General features: G+C 42.2%; 1 protein-coding gene across 2 annotated transcripts in view; it reads right to left on the bottom strand.

The window, feature by feature from the left end:
* LOC128619035 (collagen alpha-1(XXIV) chain) overlaps positions 1-25,074 on the bottom strand; it is a 90,944-nt gene that overhangs the window by 53,983 nt on the left and 11,887 nt on the right. For both annotated transcript variants that reach the window (XM_053642876.1, XM_053642877.1), the window contains exons 3-11: positions 23,399-24,624; positions 13,676-13,729; positions 12,285-12,338; positions 6,568-6,621; positions 6,202-6,255; positions 3,588-3,632; positions 1,769-1,822; positions 1,162-1,206; positions 169-222 (exon numbers count right to left, since the gene is read on the bottom strand). In XM_053642876.1, the coding sequence (XP_053498851.1) occupies positions 169-222; positions 1,162-1,206; positions 1,769-1,822; positions 3,588-3,632; positions 6,202-6,255; positions 6,568-6,621; positions 12,285-12,338; positions 13,676-13,729; positions 23,399-24,624 (1,640 nt within the window). The remainder of the gene's footprint in view (positions 1-168; positions 223-1,161; positions 1,207-1,768; positions 1,823-3,587; positions 3,633-6,201; positions 6,256-6,567; positions 6,622-12,284; positions 12,339-13,675; positions 13,730-23,398; positions 24,625-25,074) is intronic.

Genomic DNA, 25,074 nt, shown 5'->3' with positions numbered 1-25,074 from the left:
GGATCACTTTATATCTTACTCTAGCTCTAACTAATATATTGGCACATTTGCAGTTTTTATAATTACTGATGAATCGCCTTTACGTCAGTAAACTCATGGATCATCATAGCAATTTGACCTGTCATTTAAAACCTTGGTTCCGGCCACTTCATCACTCGTGATACTTACTCTTTCTCCCTGTATGCCCGGTGCTCCTGGTGCTCCTGGTGGTCCGATAAAACCCTTCATATGAGGAAGAAACAAGGAAATAAAACACATTAGCCTTAGATCAGGTCTAGATTTTTTTTACTGATATATTTTTATAATATAATTATAAAAAGTATATTAAGAGAAGATTATAGTTAATATTTCCAGCTCATTCGTTCTTAAATATTCTTTTCGGCTCCTTCTTGGCATATAGGCTGAGCTTATGACATGACAACATCTGGTAGATGATGCATTTACAGCATCCTTAAATCATTCCACTGTGTACTAGTTTGGTTATTTAAGTTGATTTTTTCTAAAGCAGAAAATATTGCGGGTAGGTACAAACAAAAATAATAACTGCGCATGCAAAATCCCATTTGGTTTAGGCCACGCCCACTTCATACAGATACGACAAATAAATAAACTGTATAGCCAAAAGTATGTGCACCCCTAACCATCACTCCCATATGTCCTTGTTGAACGTCTCATTCCAGATTTATTCCCACTTTGCTGTTATAATGCGCTCCACTCTTCTGGGAAGGCGTTCCACTATATTTTGGGGCGTGGCTGTGGGGATATGTGTTCATTCAGCTATGAGAGCGTTGGTGAGGTTGAGATCAGGCGCTTATGTTGATGTGAGGAGGCTCCAGTTCCAGTTCTTCCCAAAGTGATGTTCAGTGGGGTTGAGGTCAGGGTTCTGTGCAGGACACTCCAGTTCTTCTACCTTCTTCCAACCTTCACACCACGTCTTCATGGAGCTCGCCACATGGACATCGACATGCTGGACCAGTGTTTGGCCCTCGAACAGAAAATGTAATCTTACAGCATACAAACACGTTCTATACAATTGTGTGCTTCCAAATTTGTGGCAACAGTTTGACGAAGAACCACATGTGGGTGTGATGGTCAGGGGTGAACATACTTTTGGCAATATGGTTGTATATATTCTGACACGAAGAAAGAGGTTGCGCTCACATTGACACCTTTAGAGCCTGGGTTTCCCTCTGGGCCTGCCAGTCCCTGAAAGAGAACACAAAGATATCGCACACACACACACACACACACACACACACACACACACACACATATGAATACACAGTTAATTACACTCAGCACGGTGAAACACAACACATCACGTTACTGTTACAGCTTTACCTCTGACTTTTACAAAGTGCTGACACTGGAGACTCCTCACAGATAAATATCTCCTCACAGAAAACTTCAATAATAATAATAATAATAATATAATAATAATAATAATAATAATAATAATAATTAGACATGTTCCTTTTTTAAAGAACACATATTTTAAATATTAGTTTTAAGTTATATTGTGTGTCCGACAAAAATCCCTGTAAATGAGCTGTTACTATAGAAACAAGAACCTATTATTACAGAACACGAGCATTAATATAAATCTGTGTTAAGGAACATTTATCCAATCAGAATAAAGAACACTTTATCTACTGATTCATTGTATTAAAGTATCCTGTCCCAGATTCCTTTCCTTTACACATTAGTCCCTTCCCAAGGTGGAATTCTGGGTATATAGTTTCTCTTTAGTGGAGTTTGGTCACTGCACCTGCCTGCCAGGGTAACCTGCTGCCCCGACCATGCCCGGCAATCCTGGCAAACCCTGTGGAGAGAGAGAGAGAGAAGGGAAATATGAGAACACAGCCATGCCAGAGGAGGAATAGAACAGCTATTGTTTTCGACGGCACTCAGATCCATCCGCTGGCCGGCCGAACTCTCTTCACCCCAGTTCTGGCTGTGGCCCAGGATGAAGTCCTTCAAGTCTGACTCTGCATCAGGATGTAGAACACACTATTCGCTTTTCTACCTTTCAATGTTTGGAGTTTATTTGTACAAAGTGGTGGTGTGAGGTGCTTTTTCAGAGGTTTCCTTTGATTCTTCAATGCTGTAACGTCACGTCATCAGACTGCGCGAGAACACAACTCAGTCTTCATGTACCATTAGACACTTATGTTTTCATTTACGGTATTTAGACGCCCTTATCCAGTGCGACTTACATTTATCTCATTCATACATCTTGGCCTTGCTCAAGGGCCTTTCTCAGCTTGGTGGTGCTGGGGTTTGAACTCATGACCTTCTGAGCAGTAGACCAGGTGGCCGGCTGTGGCTCAGGTGGTAGAGAGGGTTGTCCACTAATCGTAGGATTGGCCGTTCGATTCCCGGCCCACGTGACTCCACATGCCGAAGTGTCCTTAAAAGGACACTGAACCCCAAGTTGCTCCCGATGGCAAGTTAGCGCCTTGCATCTCAGCTCTGCTACCACTGGTGTGAGTGTGTGTGTGAATGGGTGAATTAGATGCAGTGTAAAGCGCTTTGGATAAAAGCGCAATATAAGTGCGGCATTTACCATTTAGACCAACACCTTAACCACTGAGGTCACTGATGGAGAAGGATTAGGGCTTCTCCGTCAGTAAAAGTAAAAAAAGCCTCTTGTTAATCTCTCCACTAGTCTCCATATTTAGCTAGCTCGCTAAGCTACAGTCAGGTTCGTTTCGATTTGTGTAGTATATCATTCCGTACAGGATTTTGAGGAGTTTTTTTGTGATCGTAGCTTCCAAAAATGTTTGATTTTTTTGCAATTTTTTTCTTTTCTTCAAAATTTGTGATGCAACTTGCGGAGTTTTTTGTGCTTTTTTGCGAAAAACTACTTAAATTGGCGAAATCGCAATCGCACAGTGATGTTTGCTGGTAAATGAGACCTTTTAGCTCTACTCGTGTTCAACGAACGTGAATCGAAGAGGGCTTTTTGTGATAACGAGAAGAGGGCTTTAATGATGACGTCACAGGACTCGTCTCGGCCCGAATCTACGGAAAATCTGCGATAATTTAGAAAAATTACGCGCTCATCCTCGATTTTGCGTTTATTTCTGCTATCGCAAAAAATTACAAAATCCTGGAGGGACTGTTACTGTACTGTACTGTACACAACATCACTCTGATGTCCTGTTTCAGATGGATATGTGTCGACATACGGAATCGCATCATGGTTACAGCTAAGAAACCGTTTCATGGGGACTTTAAAGAAGCATCTCTAGTCGAGAGCGATTATGAACTGGGGCGATATAGCTGAGGTTGAAGACCTGTCACAGCCAGAAATAACACAGTATGCTGACACTGCTGGCATTTCTACATCTCAGAAGTGTTTTTTTTTCAGTGTTTATAGGTTTATATTTCATTAAAAAGAAAAAGGAAAAAACCTTCTGAAAAATTTAGGCCACACACACTTCAGGTTTAAATCTGAATGCGGATACGAATCGTGTCATTGCATTACACCCGAATATCTATACTGGCATAACGCAAAATTGACAAGAAGAACCAAAACAAAACAAGAATTTCACTGTGAGTGTTTTTGTATACAAGCTGCATACCTGTTCTCCTGGCTGACTCGGTGGTCCTGGATAGCCTTTGGGACCCTGTGAGGGAAAGAGAACCAAAGAAAATGATGAGAAAAGCAAAAGAAAAGAAAGACTAAGACAGTGAGAGAGAGAGAGAGAAATCACCTTGTTCTCATTCCTCTCATGTGTTCTCTTTTCCCAGTCCAACCACATTTTTGGGGATTTTGTTGCCTTAGGTTCCCAACACCCCTCCCCCCTTAGATAAGGCTAATACCCGTTAAGAGTTCTCTCCAAACTGTCAAAACCTTTCAAGCCTTTCCCCTTCAGAGAGCTACACCTAGAATTACACACAGGAGACAAGTCACAACAGCAAAAGACACGGGAGGTCAAAAGAACACGCGGCAGAACCTTGCTGCCTCGTTCTGTTCAGACTGAACGTGCTGGTGGACCTGCTGGGGTTCTTGTTTTGGTTTGGTTTCGACCGGAACACAAAATGTCCCCAATAAAATGTGGGCTCTCCAGTTTTTTCCCCACTAGATTATCACTCATGCTGCTGTTCAAAATAAACCCTCGTCCAAGTTGTAGAGCAGACCGTGTGATACGGCGTGTCCTCCAGGTTCTCCAGATTATACAACGAAGGTCCTGTACCAAACAAATCATTACACATCAAATGACGCTGCTCACATCTTCAATCAGCTTGGGCAGAAAACAGAGCTGTTCTTTATGTAATAAGGAGATTTTAATCATTAAAGTCGTCTATGGTCTATGGTCTCAGTGGTCATGACATTATTCGTCCATCTCAATTCACGAGCAAATAATTCGTTCACAATGTAAATAGATTTTTGTCTTGTGTCAAATTCAGGTTGTGTAAACCCAACGTAACTCGCCCAGTCCAAATAATAAAGCACTTCATTAGTAGCACGGTTATAATTTGAGCTGGCTTGTGATATCCATGAGGTGTAAAATGCAGAGGAATGGGGAATTCAGAGAGTGTTGGAAGGTTTTGGCCTTTCACCCTGAACCCTGACAACACAGTGATGCTTCAGGGTTATTTATGCCTAACCGAGGTCCGGTATGCGGGACTATTTCTGTTCACAGTCATGTGGAGAAATGTGCCTATAGCCATGGTGCTTAACCTCACATTTAAGATGAAAGTATCAACGACTATGGTTGCAAGTTGGGTAATAATCAATAAAAAGGACCATCGACCACGGACTACTGCAGTCAGCTGCAATATATATACCTGACAAATAAGAGTCTCGAAGGTATGAAGTATATCAGAGCGCCTTATAGTTTGGTGGGAAAGGGCAATCTTATTTCAAAGAGAATCAGACTTAAAAGCGAGATATAAAATTCATCGAGGATTCTCGGTGGACCGACACGTCACGTCATGAGTGATCCAGCAGAAATCGCTTGTCGGCGTTCGTCCATCTTCCCGTCTATTCTCCTAAATCCTCTACAGATGTGGAGATGTGGGGGCGGAACAGGGGGCTAAAGGGCAATTCCGCCAAAGGTCCAACATCATCATCATCATCATCCTCTTTTGGCATTAACAAATAAAGAAATCGTCACTCGTGATTCAGCCACTGGATACAGGAGTTGTAGCTAAAATAACATAACATTTATTTACTTATACCACAGCACTGTCGAATTCTGCACTGTGATTGGTCAGAAGGAGTTGATTAATTTCTATAACAGCAGCCCTGACAGTAGCGCAGCTGCACATCACAGGTTCATACTAATGAGCTCGTTCTAATACGTTTGTTTTCTCGTTTCTATAGTAACAGATCATTCCCATAAACAAGTGTAAACGTTGATATGGTAAAGTTTTCTGTAAGGGGTAGTAAGGTGTTTTTTTTGTTTGTTTTTTTGTTTAACATGTATGTAAGGAGTCTCCAGTTTCAGCGCTTTGGAGCAGTCAGAGGTAAAGGTGTAGCAAGGAGTTTACGCCGTGGTTTCCTGATTATAAAGTGCACTTTTTTTTTCTTCTCAACATCAAGATAGAGCTAAAAGACAGACCAGTGATGTTCCGCAACATTAAATCTGACTATAAATGTATAAGATGAATGATTTGCTGTGGAATAAGAGGAACAAAAGACTTCGAAGGAAAAGAATCAACCTCACAGTAACTCCGCTTCATATCTCGCCACTCTGGTGTTGGAGATCGTCCTGAAACAGCATGTCACGAGTGTTTTATTCCTTACTTATGCTCATGATAGTACCAGTAACTGACCGATTCTGTCCTCTTCCTCCAGAAAACACCTTTTAAAAGCGACCTGTATTATTAGGATGTTCTTGGCTTACAGACAGAAATACGCTTTTGTTACTATCTCCGGCTCTCGCTCTTTAAAGCCGTCGTGTCAGAAGGTTGCTGTTAAAACATGACCTCTGATTCTTTTGTGAGGCTCGTGGCAGGAACTTTATACCAGCATGTAACTTTATCCTGCTTAGAGAAGCCAAGCAGCAGTGATGGAAGCTGTAACAGACACTATCCACACTCTAGTCCAGGGAATGGCAATGAAACATCCATCTACTTTGATGTCTGAGGTGTGGGGCACACAGAAACCCATCAAGCCTATCACCACTGGGATACCAACAGGGTGAGATGGGATGAGCTCGCAAAAGGACTGCGTGAAGAGGAACGTACCTCTGGACCTGGAAACCCCTTGGGGCCTGGTAGTCCAGGTGGTCCTCTCTCACCCTAGGCAAAAGATGAAAAAAAAGAGATAAGTCTAGACTATTTCAGAAGCCAAAAAAAAAAAAAACATGTCAAGAGATGTGAAGCAGGAATGGAAAAAAGGTGTTAAGGAAATGACAGCAAGATGGTTAATGAGTTCTGGAGGAAGGAAGGTGCGAAAAAGAAACCAAAGTAGCACCGAGAATTCAGCAGATCATCGGAAAAATGGAAAAAATACAGTAGGAGGCAAAGGCGATAGTGAAATTAGTGTAGTTTGTGGTAGAGGAATGAAAAGCAGTAATCTGATCTCAGAGCAGTGATCTGTGATTTCCTTACCTGTTCTCCTTTCGTCGCCTGACCTGGGGACAGCCCGGGGTCTCCTTTCGCACCCTGAGGTAACAAAACATCATCAGTTCATTTTTTCATGCCAAACCGTTTTGAAACAAACCGACATGAAGTTAAATTAGTCTTAGAATTGACCTGGTATGGAAAACTCAAATAAAGTTAAATAACGTTTAATAAAATTAAATAAAGTTTGCACACAGCTCGTAGCATTGTCTGTTCAGGTGTGACGAAAGACCTAAAGACTGTCGCAGAACAGAGAATGGTCGTTTACAGCTACTACACCGTTAAATGTAACAACAAATGGATAAAAAATATATATTATAATTTAAATAAAAATAATTGCTGCAGTAAAGCTTAAACCCTAACCCCAACCCTAAACCTAAACCTAGCCCTAACCCTAAACTTAGCCCTAACCCTAAACCTAAACCTAGCCCTAACCCTAACCCTAAACCTAGCCCTAACCCTAGGCTGCATCACATCACCTCGTCGCTGATTATTTTCCTATAACAACATGCCATGTCGTATTTTATTCCTTGAGGCGCACCTTCTTAAATTCTGTCGCTTTAAAGAGAAAAAGAATCTATGTATTGTATGTATATAAATTACATTTAAATTCTGTATTACTTTCAGAAATAAAAAAACAACAAACACCTAGATACCACATTAGACACTGTGGCTAAGTACTCTGAACGTACTATTCAACGTAACTATAAATGGATAAAAACTTTATAATTAATTAAAAAACTTGTAATTCTTTGCAGGACACTGTGGTATAAGAGGAATAAAACAGATATGATATTTACAATAAAATAAATAAAATGATACTGTCTGATAGCAAGCAAAAATGTTAAAATTGTGTACCGATTTTTTAAAAAAAATGCTTGTTTTGAATCCTCATTTCATATATAAATAAATAATGTATTACATTTATTTAAATAAATTAAAAGAAGAAAAAAAACTATAATCTAATATAAAATATATTTTAAAAACTAAAAATACATCATTGTTTTTAAATACAGCATTAATGTTTTGCTGGATTTTTTTTTTTACGTATATCGTGATGCACATCATGTACCATAGAAATTATTGGAATATCTTTGAGTATCAAGACGTGATATTTTTGTCAGTCCTCGCCGTTATATACAAAAAGCAGCAGCTCGTGAATTTGCCAAAAAGGATTTGTAGCAGAGGACGTGAACAGCTCATTTCTTTCCTCCTCGCAGCAGAAACATAGGTTTTAATGCGGCTGATTCACGTTTCAGAAATATCTCACATCACATAGCCACAGTACGGCGACGCAGCAACAGCGCAAGTGCGGCACGCCCGTGTTTTTGCCCTGCTACTGTTCCTAATCCGAGCGCGTCTGGCTAAATAAAGACGTTCCTCTTGTTTGGTCGGCTCTCCGTTCTCAACGTGCCGAGCTAAAACGAGACGGCGACGACAGAAACAGAAGGCACAACTGCTCTCTCAAACATTCTCCACCATCTCACAAACAGAGCCACTTGTCCAAGTTTTACTCGCAAAAACAACTGATCAAACAGGATTTCATGATAAAGGTTCTTGAAATTAGCCACATCGTTAGCTACAAACACTCCAGTACCAAAATTCAACACTTCCTCCTGTTGTTTACCGTTTACACGTTTACATTTTTTGTGTGAAATGTTGAACAGAAATTTTAAATTTCAAAAAAAAAGGGACAAAAGCAAATTAGCTAATGTGACTAATCCTTGTTTTCTGCTGCTTTGCTAGCATAATATTAGCAGCTAGCAAAAATTAAAAACTCACAAGAAACTGTCTTGTTTAAGATATTTTTTTTTATCTTGCTAATCAAGGGTAAGGAAATGATTTGTGTGTAAGTATTTTTCCCCAAAATCTAATTTTGGAGGAAATAAGGAAATATTTTATTCTGGCTAATTCTTGCTAATTCTCGAATCCTGTCACTCAGTTAAAAGCAGCCATTGTCAGGGGAAAAAAACAAAAACCCTTGAGATTGTTGCCTGAGATGGTTTAAAACCCTGATGAAATGCATATTTTTGTATTTTTTGTAATTTTTTCTTAAAAAATTATTAAAAATAAAGCAGAACTCAGCTAGCATGTCATTTCTCAGCTAGCACCGAACCAGCTATGTGCTGACCCCATGAACATCTCCAGCTGTAGAAAGTTCTATGCGATAGATTCACACTCTAAAACTATGTCAACAGCCCTGAGAGCAGATGCCAGCTGTTTTATGGTTTCAGGCACGTTTTCATGTCACACCCGAGTGTAACGGCTTTACGGCTTTCAGCAACATGTTCTGTTCAGCACCGTCTCTTTATCTCTACTATTAGCTCGCAGGATGGAGGGATCAGAGATCAGAGCGATGCAGCACTGTGGGGCGATGACTCATGTCAGAGATACAGCTGTGGGTGAAGATGCTCCATCATGTCAACTGAATGTGAGAGGCTTTCTCAGCTTCTGGGTGGAAGTGCAAACCCCAAGCCGACACTTAGCCCACTCATGTACCGAGAAGCAGCACATGTCCTACATTTTTAAAGCCATTTGACAGAGAAAAACAATCGTTTATCCTCCCACACTTACCACATGTGTTTATTTTATTATCAGCAAAGAGAAAGATTTTGTGATTTTTTCAGCGAGAACAGAGAGCAGAACCTGGTTCAGCTAAACCACTTGTTAGTCCGGGTACAAAAGCTGACATGCAAACATGCTAGCAAGCTAATTTTCCTGTACCTCTGCTACTTTTAAAATGGTCCTTCATTATTCAAGAATTAACAGCAGAATCGTCGCCTTATGAAGCAAAATCATGCCGGATTTATATCATAGCAGATTTAAGGGCATCATCAAGGAACTTCACGTATACAGCGATTTTATGGCTGGAAGTCGCCAGTCGCTGTACTGTGAACTCGCCACTAGGTAAATAGCGTTCAACTTTTGACAACACACCAGTTTTCTTTCTGCTAAAACGAAACATTCTGGAAGGAACGTGTTTGTATATAAAATTCACCAGTGTGTATATGTATATCACATCCTACGAGATGAAGGAGAAGCAGCGTGTGCTCTTTGCCACTGCGGCCGTCTAAAAGCGGCGAAAGCGCGACAAGTCCACAAAACAATTCGGACTAGGCATGGCGGATCACGGATCACATGCACTCTACCGTCTTCGCTCCCACTGAAAGTCACTGCAACAAGTCGCTCCAAATTTGCATAAACGTTTCTCATCTTCGTCGTGTCGCCGGACACGCCCATATCTAGGCGCCGACATTTGCCTATGTCGCTGGAAGTCGGCAGCTCTCATCGAAAACGAATCGCTTTGTCACTGCACGTGTGAACATACCTTCAAATATCTTCGAATACCAGATCGTTGCCTGATGAACGAAAAGCGTACCATATCGTAGCAGAATCACCGGTTTCATCAAATATCAGATTGTCGCTTTAAGCATCGATATCCAATCATATCAGATCAGATGTTCAGTGTTCTCAAATATCCAACTGTTGCCTTAAGAGCTGAAAACTTTGTATACGAAGCCTGAGGGTTTACACCCCTTGTTTCTTAGCGCATGAATAAATAAAACACTGCCATGTGAGAACTAGCCAATAAATGCTAAGTGCGATGATCAAATGATCATGGTTACAGTGACGAGTGCGGTTACACAACAATTTCCCCATTACAGCTGAGCCACATTCTACGCTAAAACCGCCAACTTGGAGATGTCTACAATCATGGAAGCTTTATGAGCTTCTTCACTTCGTATATGTTGCCTAATTAAAACGTATGCACCGCAGAACGCGATACAGTTCACACGCTACTGCTCCAGGAACCTTCATCGATTTGCATCCAAACTAGAGCAAAAAGCGGTCCCAAACCGTTACAGACTTATTAATTAAGCCTCCGGAACTGGACGGTCAAGAGAAAAAAGATTAAGTCTAAGAGCGTCAGCCGTCTTTATTATTACATTCAATGCACACTATTGTATTTACTGAGCTTACACTTATTTAGATCTTCCCTTCCTTGTATAAGCTGCAGCGCGCACACACACACACACACACACACACACACACAATGTCAATTAATTTCTCAAAGTATTCCTCATCATTTCCTGTGACCAATGAGCATCGAGGTACTGTATCCCATGACCTCACATACTATACATCACATACTAATGAATATCATTAAAGCGCTAATAAATTGGCATGGTATAAATTGGCAAAGGATGTACATGACATTCTGTACGAGTCTCAGCACACGCTCGAGAGCAAAAAATCGTAAAAATCTGCTGCCAAAATGGAAAATCAGTGAGGGCACTTTACCTCCAGGCTATACCATGGAGAAGTGTGTGTGTGTGTGTGTGTGTGTGTGTGTGTGTGTGTGTGTGTGTGAACATGAGGTACAAGGTTCACACAGAAACAGAAGTCTAACTAAAGGTGCTCAGATTTTCCACTGGAATGAAAAATATATCTCTTAGATATGACCCATCGCTCCTGTTTTGTTGATGGTTCAGTGTGACATCTGGATCCTGATCTTAATCACAGCACTATATAAAGCAACACACACACACACACACACACACACACACACAGGATGGAAAGTGGAACTCTATAGGAGAAATATGCGGCGAGGCAGAGAGATCTGCCAGCACACGCTGCCACACACATCAAAACATTGACTCTCGTCCAATTTTGTAACATAACGTGCTATCAAAAACGTGTGTGTGTGTGTGTGTGTGAGTGTGTGTGTGTGTGTGTAAAGATGTAGCTGCCAACAGTGCCAATAGGAGCAGAGGAAGCTCTACGATAAATTCTCAACATCATTCATCAAATATGGTAAATAGTCTGCACTTATATAGCAACTTTTTAATCTTAGCAGCCCTACAAAGCACTTTACACTGTGTCTCATTCACACACACATACACACACATACACACACACACACACACACACACACACGAAACTAGTCTGCCATTGGGAGTAACTTGGGGTTCAGACAGAACGTCCACAAGTGAATTATTCCTCTTACACCACAGCAATTTGCCAACGATTACAATTTTTGCATTTATTAAATAACTTTTTATCCGTTTATAGTTACACTGAATGTTGAGAAACAAGTTAGTTCCTGTTTCTTGCTTACGTTATAGCAGCTATAAACAGTCATTCCCTCACCAGTCCTCTCTCTTTATTCTCTCTCTCTCCTCAAGTGAAAAAGACAATGTGGAAAACTTTAAAGTTACACCTTTTACAAAGCGCTGACACTGGAGACTACTTACATACAGTAACCTTACTACCTTCTTACAGAAAACATTGGAACGGTTACTATAGAAACGGAAACGCGTTAGAACGAGCGAGTTAATACAGTATAAACCTGCGATTTTGTAGCAGCACGACTACAGGAAATGAATCAATACCTTATTTTTAAACTAATCAGAATCAAGAATTCGAGAACAGTGCCGTCGTATCGATTCATTTAACTTTTATAAAATGTTGTAGAATGCCTCAGAGTACAAAAAAAAGTATACGAAAGTATGCCGTTTCCAACCCAAAAGAAAAAAAAAAAAAAAGATGAACATGACGGCTGTAGTTTTGTTTCGAATAGCAGCTAGCGTTAACATAGAGCTGTGTTGTTAACTATTAGACCTGAAGCTGTAACGGGGGATGGGAAGACCAGAATTCCTAGCCATGAATCTGTTATGTTAATGACCTTGTGTTGGAGGACTCACCTTGGGGCCAGGTAATCCAGGAGGGCCGGGAATCCCATGAGGACCAGGAGGACCCTGCAGGTGAAAGAGAAAGATACTCATACTCATTCAAACTCAATAACCTGGGGTTATTTTTACAGGCTGTTTCATAGAAGGTAAAACATGACATGATGAGTTCGTACGGAATTAAAACCATAGAGAAGCTCTGGTAATTATTACATCACCCAACCTCCCTGTATAAAACTAATCCCGTCCGAATAGAGCTTTCATCTTATACTCTCATTCAGGACCGCTCCTTATGGACAAATGCGCCATTTTGGGCCTTCTGGGCCTTCTGCTTTGGATCAAACATTATAAACACAGTTTTTGTTAATACGATATGATACACACACACACACACACACACACACACACACACACATATACACACACTACACTGAGAAAGGTAACACAGTTCCCATGAGTTCACAGATATAGCTGTGATTTATATTACACTGCATTTTGTCACAGCTCACACGACAGCAGTGATCTCAGCTCATGGGTTAAGTGTGTGTGTGTGTGTGTGTGTGTGTGTGTGTGTGTGTGTGTGTGTGTGTGCTAGCATGCCACAGGAATGCATGCTCTCATGCACATCTGTAACACACTCGTCTCCCTCACTTTGTCTAACATACACACACACACACACACACACACACACATATACACACTTGAAAGTGTCTGAGAATATGGCAGGCTCTATATACTATGTTTAAGACAATTGAGTGTGTTGTTACATTAAATAAAAAAGTGAAAGAGAACCGACATCTCGGTGTGAGCTCTGCCAGAGGTTTTACTGGTGAACTGTGGGAACCTAAACAACCTGCATCTCACTTCTCATCTTTATCTGATGAAGCAGATGTTTCACTCTCCTCGGCGAACGCTGAAGAACACTAAGTGTGTGTCACGTATCTCTCTCTCTCTCTCTCTCTCTCTCTCTCTCTCTAACACTCGGTTGCCTCCATAACCACAGCAATCCAATCCGTGCAAGAGTGTTCCTCTCCGTTTTAGACCACTTTCTCACACACTGGTTGCAGATTAGTTAGAGGTAAAATTTGTGAGCGTCGTGAAGCATCCATGAGACGAGTCAGCTCCAGTTTGTTCGTCACGTTATAGACAGAAATAATAAAACAAACAAAAAAAGAAATAAACACAGCTTGGAGACTCCATCCATAAACGTTAAATAAACGTCTCCTTACAGAAAACTTCACCACGTCGACGTTTGTTATTGTTTTTTTAAACCTTGTGTTAAGTCGTTGTGTAAGTTGTGAGTGTATAGACGAGTACGTACAATATAAACCTGCGGTTTGTCACAGAAAATGAATCAACACCTTCAACTTAATTAAGCACAAACAGAGCAAAAGCGAGGATCTTACCCGTGGTCCTCTCTTTCCAGCTGGCCCAGGGAGACCGGGGGGACCGGGGGAACCCTGCAAGACAACAGAGACATGAGAAGAGAGGCGAAAAGGACAGAAAAACTAGCCAGAACTTACTGAAAGAGCTTTTCTTATGTCGTACAATAGTCTGCTTGGGGAAACAAGATGCATGGCGTAAATGAAACCTCATGTTTTCCAGGCCAAGTCTGTGTTTCTCTTTCTGGAGGAAAATGTGCCTGTGACCTATAAATGTAATACGCAATATCGCCCCCGCCCCCCCCAGTCACCCTGGTCTAGCAGACATGTCTGCTTTGCTCTTCACTACTAACCCGTCTCCTGTCCTGTTTCACACTGTACTGTTTTTAAAATAAAATGAGAACAAGGAGCTGAAAGCTGAGCTCCCATGAAACACGCAGGAGTTTAACGGTAATGTCACGGGAAAAGGGTTAAGAATGAACGCAAGGCAGAATCAGCATCCTGGGAATTTCCACAAAAAAAATCAACAGAATCTGATATATTACCTGGAAACGTAACTTCAGTGAAAACACTGAATATTATGTTACGCAGTCGGGACGAGATGTCATATCGGACGGGATGCCATATCGGATGAGATGTCGTATCGGACGTATTAGATGTCGTATCGTAAGAGATGTTGTATCGGACAAGATGTCGTATCAGACATATTAGATGTCGTATCGGACGTATTAGTTGTCGTATCGGACAAGATGTCGTATCGGACGAGATGTCGTATCGGACGTATTAGATGTTGTATCGGACGAGATGTTGTATCGGATGAGATGTCGTATCGGACGAGATGTTGTATCGGATGAGATGTCGTATCGGACGTATTAGATGTCGGTTTGGACGAGATGTCGTATCGGACGTATTAGATGTCGTACCGGACGAGATGTCATATCGGACGAGATGTCGTATCGGATGTATTAGATGTCGTATCGGACGTATTAGATGTCGTATCGGACGTATTAGATGTCGTATCGGGCGAGATGTCGTATCGGACGTATTAGATGTCGTATCGGGCGAGATGTCGTATCAGACGTATTAGATGTCGTATCGGGCGAGATGTCGTATCAGACGAGATGTCGTATCAGACATATTAGATGATGTATCGGACGTATTAGATGTCGTATCGGGCGAGATGTCGTATCAGACGAGATGTCGTATCAGACGTATTAGATGATGTATCGGACGTATTAGATGTCGTATTGGGAGAGATGTCGTATCAGACGAGATGTCGTATCAGACGCATTAGGTGTCGTATCGGACGAGATGTCGTATCAGACGTATTAGATGATGTATCGGACGTATTAGATGTCGTATTGGGAGAGATGTCGTATCAGACGAGATGTCGTATCAGACGCATTAGGTGTCGTATCGGACGAGACGTCGTATCGGACGTATTAGATGTCGTATTGGACAAGATGTCGTATCAGACATATTAGATGTCGTATCGGACGTATTAGTTGTCGTATCGGACGAGATGTCGTATCGGACGTATTAGATGTTGTATCGGACGAGATGTTGTATCGGATGAGATGTCGTATCGGACGTATTAGATGTCGGTTTGGACGAGATGTCGTATCGGACGTATTAGATGTCGTACCGGACGAGATGTCATATCGGACGAGATGTCGTATCGGATGTATTAGATGTCGTATCGGACGTATTAGATGTCGTATCGGACGAGATGTCGTATCGGACGTATTAGATGTCGTATCGGGCGAGATGTCGTATCAGACGAGATGTCGTATCAGACGTATTAGATGATGTATCGGACGTATTAGATGTCGTATCGGGCGAGATGTCGTATCAGACGAGATGTCGTATCCGACGTATTAGATGATGTATCGGACGTATTAGATGTCGTATTGGGAGAGATGTCGTATTGGGAGAGATGTCGTATCAGACAAGATGTCGTATCAGACGCATTAGGTGTCATATCGGACGAGATGTCGTATCAGACGTATTAGTTGATGTATCGGACGTATTAGATGTCGTATTGGGAGAGATGTCGTATCAGACGAGATGTCGTATCAGACGCATTAGGTGTCGTATCAGACGAGATGTCGTATCAGACGCATTAGGTGTCGTATTGGACGAGATGTCGTATCGGACGAGATATCGTACCGGCCGTATTAGATGTCGTATCGGACGTATTAGATGTCTTATCGGACGAGATATTGTATCGGACGTATTAGATGTCGTATCAGCTGTATTAGATGTCGTATCGGACGTATTAGATGTCGTATCAGACGTATTAGATGTCGTATCGGACGAGATGTCATATCGGACGTATTAGACGTCTTATTGGATACGCGTGCACAAACATTTATATTAATAGTGTGTAGGTGATTGAAACAAGGTCCACATAATCAGTACTCGGTGAGCGTGGATGTGTCTGTTGGGATTCGTAGTCCGTTTCAGCCATGTTTGTAGGCCGTGGTGCTCTCTCACATGCTCCTTATTGGTATGGACAAAAAGACGTTACACCGGATCCACTGTTTTAGCGTCTGTTACCGTCTATTAGCATCAACTGCTATAATGATTTTGATAAACCTTCCTATTAACATTCAGGAATGTTTGTTTTTATCTCACTAAAACAATGAAAGTATTTTATATTAAGTATTATCCATTGCATGCTACAAAAAAAAGTGTACAATAGTATTATAGCTGCTAGTAAAACTACTACCAGGACTAATACTCGTTATTAGTCCTGATTACCCTATTACTGATACTACATTTCTATAACATGATAATTACTACTACATTATATTTAAACAGTAGAAACTAGAACGATGGGATTGAATTTTGAAGTGGTCTATAATAATTAATGTTACAGGACAGCTCTGTCCTTACGCTACCTTGTAAACAGGACAGACACTATCTCTCAACAATCTATTCTTCCAAAACCTCGTTTCCATGTTGAGCTTGTTTTGGCACGCGACCACAGAAATGTCCCCATAAACCACTGCATTAATTCTGCATTAACACAGCGCTCATGAGATACATGTATACAGCTGGAATAAAGCCGCAGGCTCGGCAACAAAATGTGTCTCATTATGCAGAAATGAATCGTTTAAAACAAATCAGTCACATACTGACAGCGTGATGAACAGAAAGATGCCGTTACAACCACAACAGAACCACCGATGGATGGATCAATATAAATATGTGGAAATCTTGGGGATTTAACCATCAAGGTAATTTACAAGCTTGCGAATTTTTCTAAATTACCGTAGATTTTCCGTAGATTCGGGCTGAGACGCGTCACGTGACGTCACGACGCTCATTCAGACAAAGCCGTCTTTGATTCATGTTTGTTGAACATGAGTACAGCTAAAAGGTCTCGTTTACCAACAAACATCACTGCAAAACAGCGCGCAAAACACGGTCAATTTCACCAGTTCAAGCATTTTTGGCTGCAAAATAAAGAAATAAATAAATGTTTGTGTATTATTAATATTAAAAATAATATTGAACTAATAATTACTATATTTTAATGACATTTTATTGTTTATTGTTTGACTCAGAAAACACCATGGGGCAAGAATCATTCGTTAGGAATAAATTCAAACTAATATCCATAAAATGTCAACAATTTAATATTTGAGGAACAAAACATGTTGAAAAAACATGTTGAATTGTTCCACAATAACAGCGTGTTTTATTCCACTTATACCACAGCAGTCTGCCAACACTAACAATCCTTATTGATTAAAGAACGATACGTCATACTTTTTAACCATTTAGAGTTACATTTAACATCCGCAAAACAAGTCAGTTCCTGATCTCACTTACATTATAGCAGCTATAAACATTCATCCCCTCACCAGCCCTCTCTCTTTTCTCTCTCTTTATTCTCTCTCTCTATTCTCTCTCTTTATTCTCTCTCTTTATTCTCTCTCTTTATTCTCTCTCTCTTTATTCCCTCTCTCTATACTCTCTCTCTTTATTCCCTCTATATTCTCTCTCTCTGTACTCTCTCTTAAAGTTCAAATGCGAAATGTATGAATTCTAGCAAGAGGAAAGTGGCTATAGAAAGTTCAGGACTCAAGCAACAAGCAAGAAATCTAACGCCTTTCCTCTAGCTACTGCAGATTTAATATAGTGGGTTAAAGCAACAAACAAATGAACGCTATGCGATGAAGTCTTTGAAAGCAGTCATGTGGTACATTTTGTCTGCTTCTCAGTTCTTTACTGTCTCTACTTTTTTACTTTTTATTTCCCGCTCCCATGTGGTTCCTGTACAGCTAATTTTAATGGAGCTTGGCTCGGGCTATAAACATTTACACGTAACATTTCCAGTTCAATGTTAACAAGCTTCATTATTTCTTATATTTGTCTTTTTTAAGAAAGAAATTAAGAAATTTTCTTTTGGTCATTTCTACATGGGATTTAGTCCACTGCCGTAGAAATAAAAATATGATGCAAATATCACGTCAGGATTCTCAAAACCATCTCTACGATGCACAAGATGTACACTGAAACACTGAAAATGAGAAATATTTTTTTCCCATTAAATCAGCTGCCTCTTGTCAGTTTTTTGAATTAATAATAAAAAAAAGTAATGTACTAAATGTACATCACGATACCAAGAAACACATACTGTAAAGTCATTTATCACGATATGGATATTATATCTTTATACTGCCCGGCTCTGTGTGAATACAGGACTGGGTACTCGCAGCTCGTGAACTGATTCTTTTTAATGAATCATTTGAACCAGTCGATCTGAATAATACTTTGTGTAGCTTCTATGCAAATGTTAAGAAAAACATGCAAATGTTTAAAAAAAAAACGTGTGTGTAGGTTTAAAAATAAAAGTGCAATAACAACTTAACAGGAAACATGAGACATCGAACAATGAACACAAATTAAATCCATGAATGACACGATTGACTCACAACGCGTGTCATCAATGTCGACCGTGTTTGAATAAAAAAAAACAAAATGAAAACCCAAACAACGACCAGTAAATGAACTGATACCAAGATCCATAAATTTTAAAACAACAACAACACAAAACTGAAAAAACTCACCAAAAAAACGTCTGGGTATGTAACCCTGTTCCCTGAGAAGGGAACGAGACGTTGTGTTTAGCATAACACTATGGGAGCGCTCTTGCGTGCGTGACCGGTATCTGAAGCTTGTGTAAAATCATGCCTCTATTTATAGGCCTGCCATGATCAGGTGACGTGGCAATTAAGTGCATCGCGTGATATAAATATGGCACCTGTGAACCACGCCATCAGCCTCTATTATCTGAAGCGAAGACGCAATTCACAGGCCTGCCCTGGTATGACAAAGCTACACAACGTCTCGTTCCCTTCTCAGGGAACAGGGTTACATGCGTAACCCAGACGTTCCCTTTCAAAGGGAACTTCGACGTTGCGTTTAGCATAACACTATGGGAACAAGAATACCTGCTCCGTCATACCGAGGGTACAGCCTGTTCAAAAAGACCCAAGCCCAAGGGTCACTGCAACACACTCAAGCCCGGGGTGGAATGAATATCAAGGCTGTAATAACGAATTTATGTGTGCGGCATAGATCACCCTGCAGCAGCACACACATCCTGTAAGGTTACCCCTTTGGACAAAGCCTTCACGGAGGCAACCGCCCTAGTGAAATGAGCCCTTATGCCCAGAGGTGTAGCGATACAATAAGCAATAGAGATTGCTTCCACTATCCAATTAGAGATGCGCTGCTTTGACACAGCATCAGCTCTACTGTCGCCGCCAAAGCAGACCAGCAGCTGCTCTGACTTACGCCACTGGCCGGAGCGATGGACGTAAATACAAAGAGCCCTTACTGGACACAGCAGGTGCATTCTCTCTTGTTCCGGTGTGGGGAATGGAGGAGGGCAGAAAGCCTGCAACACCACAGGGTGGGCAGCCGATGTAGGCACTTTAGGAATATAATCCGGCATAGGATACAGGAAGGCCTTGGCTAATCCAGGGGCAAAGTCAAGGCAGGAAGGGGCAACAAAGAGAGCTTGTAGATCTCCTACTCGCTTGAGAGATGTCAGGGCCAGCAGAAGAGCTACCTTTAGAGTCAGAAGCTTCTCAGAGGCTGACTCTAAGGGCTGAAATAGGGTCCCTGACAGGCCTTCCAGGACCACAGAAAGGTCCCAGGAAGGTATGCGCAGCCTGCAGATGGGCCTCAGCCACCTGACACCATGCATGAACCTCGAAGTTAGAGGATGTTGCCCCACAGAGGCTCCATCAACAGGTGCGTGGCTGGCCGGAATTGCGGCCACATAAACCCTGATTGTAGAAGGAGCCCACCCTGCTGAAAAACGTTCTTGTAAGAACTCCAGGACTGTAGCTATTGTGCAGTTCACTGGGTCCAGCTGACATTCCTCAAACCACAAGACAAAAAGCCACCACTTGAGTGCATACAATTTCCTTGTGGATGGTGCTCTAGTGTTTAACATGGTCTCTACAACCTCAGTTGTGAGACCAGAATCTATGAGCTGGTACCCCTCAGGGGCCAGACCCACAGTTTCCATAGTTCTGGACGTAAGTGATAAATCAGCCCTCCGGCTTGAGACAGTAGATTCAGTCTAAGGGCTCAAATAGGGCAGCTGACAGACCTTCCAGGACCACAGAAAGGTCCCAGGAAAGTATGCAAGGCTTGCAGATGGGCCTCAGCTGCCTGACACCACGCATAAACCTCGAAGTTAGAGGATGTTACTCCACAGAGGCTCCATCAACAGGGGCATGGCTGGCCGAAATGGCGGCCACGTAAACCTTGATTGTAGAAGGACCCCACCCTGCTGAGAAACGTTCTTCTAAGAACTCCAGGACTGTGGCTATTGCGCAGTTCACTGGGTCTACAGTAGATCCCTGTGGATGGGAATCTGACAAGGAGTACCATTTAGCAGGGCTATTATCTCTGAGAACCATATTCGAGCTGGCCAGTAAGGTGCTACTAGCAGCAGACATAGACTGTCTTGGCAAACTCTCTCTAGAACTTGTAAGAGCAGAGCGATCTGGGGAAAAGCGTACAGATGTGACCTCGGCCACATGTGCACCATGTTGTCCAGCCCTAATTGTGTGGGAGGAGTGAGGGCAAACCACAGCGGGCCATGTGTTGTCTCCTCGGAGGCAAACACATGCAGTCCTGCTTGGCCAAACCTCGCCATATGGACTCCACCACTTGTGGATGAAGCCACCAATTCGGGGCCTCAGCCACCCTCTCAACAGGATGTCTGCCCCCATATTCCCAGAATGAACATTGCACTCACTGAAAAACTTTCCTTCTACCCAGAGAAGAATTAGGTGCACCTGCCTGAACAGGGGGCATGGACATAATCATCTCTGGTGGTCAATATATGAGACCACTGCTGTGTTGTCTGTAAACACATGGTGACCTCTCAATTGAGGAAGAAGGAATTTCAGTGCTAGAAATATGGCCCACATTTCTAGGCAATTTATATGCCGCTCCAGATGAGGGCCGCTCCAGAGACCGTGAGCTGGACAGCTGTCTAAGACCGTGCTCCAGCCTGTGAGGGAGGTGTCTGTCATTACCGTCTTGCACTAAAGGAGACACCCCTAGAGTGTGACCCAAGGCTAGAAACCAGGGACACACAAATTCTCAGAGCATGTAGGCATCGCCGCGTGACACTGATTACTCTCAGAGGTTTTGTACTTCGACGAAACCCCCAACTTCTCAGTCACCACTGAACGGTTTCCTGTGCAATAGGCCCAGAAGCTCCAAAAGTCTCCCAAGATTGAGTTTTATCTTGCTCAGTGTTGATAGGATTGACCCTACGCATGTTGGGGATAGAAACACCCTCATCGTAGTAGAATCCTTATAACTCCTAGAAAAGTTATCCACTGCACTGGGGAAAGCATACTTTTCTGAGGTTCAACCTGAGCTCCAAGCTCTTCACGTGGGCAAGAACAACATCTCGATGTTGAACCGCCAGTTCCCTGGATCGTGCTAGAATTAACCAGTCGTCCAGGTAGTTTAGTACACGGATGCCCTGGAGTCACAATGGAGCCAGAGTGACATCCATGCACTTTGTGAAGGTGCGAGGGGATAAGGCTAGTGATATTTCTATGTGGAAATATGCACCTTTTAGATCTATCATCACAAACCAGTCCTCAAACTGAATCTGTGGAACGATAAGTTTGGGCGTCAGCATCTTGAACCTGTATGTCCGAAGAGTACAGTTCAGATGACGCCGATCTAAAATTGGCCGCATACTCCTCTATTTTTTGCGGACCAAGAGATAAGAATTTAATGTGGAAGGATTTAGAGGTTTTATAGCCCACCAGGTGAAACTGAAACAGTCGATTCACTGAAATCGATCCTTCAAATGAATCGACTCTTTTAAATGAATCAAACTTTAAATCGCTAGATAACATGGTCGAAATATTTGATCAGGGAAACGCCAAACGTTTGTGTGTGTGTGTTTGTGTGTGTGTGTTTGTGTGTGTAAACATCTGGAAATAAAGTTACTCCAACACCAGAGCAGATATGTTTCAGAGCCAGCTGTTTTCCTCAGTTTCATTATTACACACACACACACACACACACACACACACATACACACACACACACACACAGATAAACCCACACATATACACACAAAGAGAGAGTGTGCTATGGAAATTCTGAGGCATCAATTGCTCTTACAGCTCAACGGATGAAGCAATAAATGTGTGTATGCATAGGTTAATATGTATGGGTTCGGAGATAAGTTTCTGTATGGGTTCATCCTCACATTAATACAACTGACCTGTCTAAAAGAAATGATTATTCCAAACATTCTTCAAATTCTATCTAAAATATGAATAAAACATCACATGAGACATGTAACTCTCCTATTGCAAGTGATCCAGTCCCTGGCTTTGGTTTACTGCTAATGCTAATGCTAAAGCTAGTATTACTGGAAGCATATCTTATCTTTCCCCATTGACCTACAGCCCATGTGACCTAGAATGGTCATGAGGAAATCAACATAGCCCAATGATAAACCATTAACCGTTTATTGTTTTTTTTTTGTGAAGAAAAGTAACTTTATGTGCGTTTAATAATCTAGTTACATTTTAAAAGTAGCATAGTTTGTTGCATTGCCACTGGTAATGCTAGAGTTAGAGCTAGGGTGAAGCATGACTACCCCAGTGGCCACCCCACTAAGATATGACAACATCTCTGGGAAATTTTGTAATTCATTTCATCATTGTCCGAGTTAGTAGGCAAAATCTGGGTAACCCACTCTAAAAGGTCCACCTCTCTGGCTAGAAACCTAATAAATCTCCAAAGGCCAATTTGGGTTATCACTAGGTACAAATGATCTATTTAGAAATCTCAGAGCATTCTCTGTACAAACCAGCTGTCCTTCCCTACTGGCTGTGTTTCAGTTTCTCTAGAGGTGAAAAGGAAAGACGCTTGAACAAGACTGTCTTGCTTCTTAAATCAGCATCTATAGCTCTAGCTGCCAAACATTTCTATTAATTTCTTCCCCTGATTCACTCAGGGAAGCTCTTAGAAATGCAGCCAAGTACTCAAAGCTGTCCAAGAATGTCTAAAAAGAAAAGAATTTAGTATGGATATTTATGTTTTTCCGTTTGGCTCATTTTTCATACAGAAATTTGCTCCTGCTTGCCTTTGGAAGGTTTTGAAAAAAAAACACCACTTTGACATGCATACACAAACACACATGAAGTATAAAATGATGACTGAGACACTCACCGGAGGGCCTGGATCCCCTTTCAGACCTTCAAAACCATCATAGTCTAAAAAATAGTCTCCATCCTCAAATCCATAGTCGTATCCGTATACCCCTGAGTCATATGTCCGTTCCTCACCATATTCCTCAAGACGTTCCAGCTGGTTGTTGTACCCTTGCTGCCTGTATAAGGTCGCACCGTTCAGCTTCATTTGAGGCTCTGAGAGATCTGGAAGTTGGGAGCCATTGCCGTTACTCAGCTGGTTCTTCCTGTGGTGAGAGGTCAGGTTCGGAGTGGCCCGAGTGGCACGGGGTCTTCCAAGCAGCTGCTGATCCTCAGTGTTGTTCTCCTCGTAGGGTCTACCTTCACTTGGAGGGGTGCTCGTAGTAGTTCTAAGATCTGGGGAGTGCGTTGGCCTGAAAGGGCTTGGAGATGGACTAACAGTCCGAGTGGTACTTGATCTCAGTGTATTCCAAAAGGATGCAGTTGTAGGACTAATTTTGTCCATAGAGTTCCTGAGTGTGGAGTTGGCTGGGTTTCGCGTGCGTTTTTCAGAAGGAGTAGGTGAGGTCACAGAGGACGTTAGGGAAGGTGATGTGGAAGGGAATGGAGATCGGAAAGTGTCTGCCAGTCTGCAGTTTTTTTTAACATAGTCACAGTAATGTGCTGCGACCTGCGCTGATGGATATATCTCCAGCTGGCATAGAGAGCCTTCAAACTGTGCCGCCCTGGAGCTTATCCTTCCGATGGCCACCCGGCCATTTGAGACCACCATTCGTGGCCTGGTCAGTGTCTCTTCACTGTAGTGTAGCCCCCCACATTGGGCAAAAAAGGACACAGAGCGTGGACGCACTGCCAGAGCAAACGAGTGCCACCGTCCGTCCTGCACTTCATAGCTGAAGTAGATGGATGCCTTGTCACCTGTGTACACCACCACCCGATTGGGCAGAAGCTGCAAACCAAACTGGAGCCGGTCCATTCCATCCCGCACACTGAACAGGAAGGCATTGGTGGCATGCTTGGCGTTGAGGCTCACTATCAGGGAAAACTCCTTCCCCACGCCTGCAGGAAGGACAGTCACTACAGGGGCTTCAATCATGGCATCACGGTCCAGAGTCACCCCAACCCCAGGGGGAAGGATAGCGAGAGATGGGAGGGAAGAAATAAACGGAGGTGAGGTCATCATCCAAGAGGAGTGGGTGACATCTCTGCGGCTGGACAGGCCCAGCTGGAGAATAAGATCTACACCTGAAAGACAAAAAGACAAAAAAGAGACAATGAAAAAGTGATTAAGGCCCAAGCACCCAAAAACTCCTAGACATTTTTTGCCCATGATTTCCCTCAATATGCTTTAGTATCTGCTGCGCTGATATCAGTTTACCCCCAAGGCCTCGCACAGAGTCATCAGGGGCAGCTGTGGTCAAGATGAAGGGATGACAAAGAGGAGCAGAAGGTAAAGTCCTCTGAGTCAGACTGAAAGGTTTCTTCAAGAACTGTTTTCACAAAGATCTAAATTTCCTCTACACCCTACTGATTCAGATCCACAAACTTTACTTCTATTGGACAAGCTCATACGACAAGATCCAGTCCTTCATGTTTTGAGTTCTATCTATACAAAACATGCAACAGGCAATTTATTCGACATGTAGTCAGACTACAGCAGGTTTGAATTAGTGACGCAGAGAAAACAAAGAAGAT

Source organism: Ictalurus furcatus, chromosome 15 (genome assembly GCF_023375685.1).
Source record: "Ictalurus furcatus strain D&B chromosome 15, Billie_1.0, whole genome shotgun sequence".
NCBI classification, from domain to species: domain Eukaryota; kingdom Metazoa; phylum Chordata; class Actinopteri; order Siluriformes; family Ictaluridae; genus Ictalurus; species Ictalurus furcatus.
Note: the sequence above shows the minus strand (reverse complement) of the source record. Positions and strands in the feature narration are given on the sequence as shown.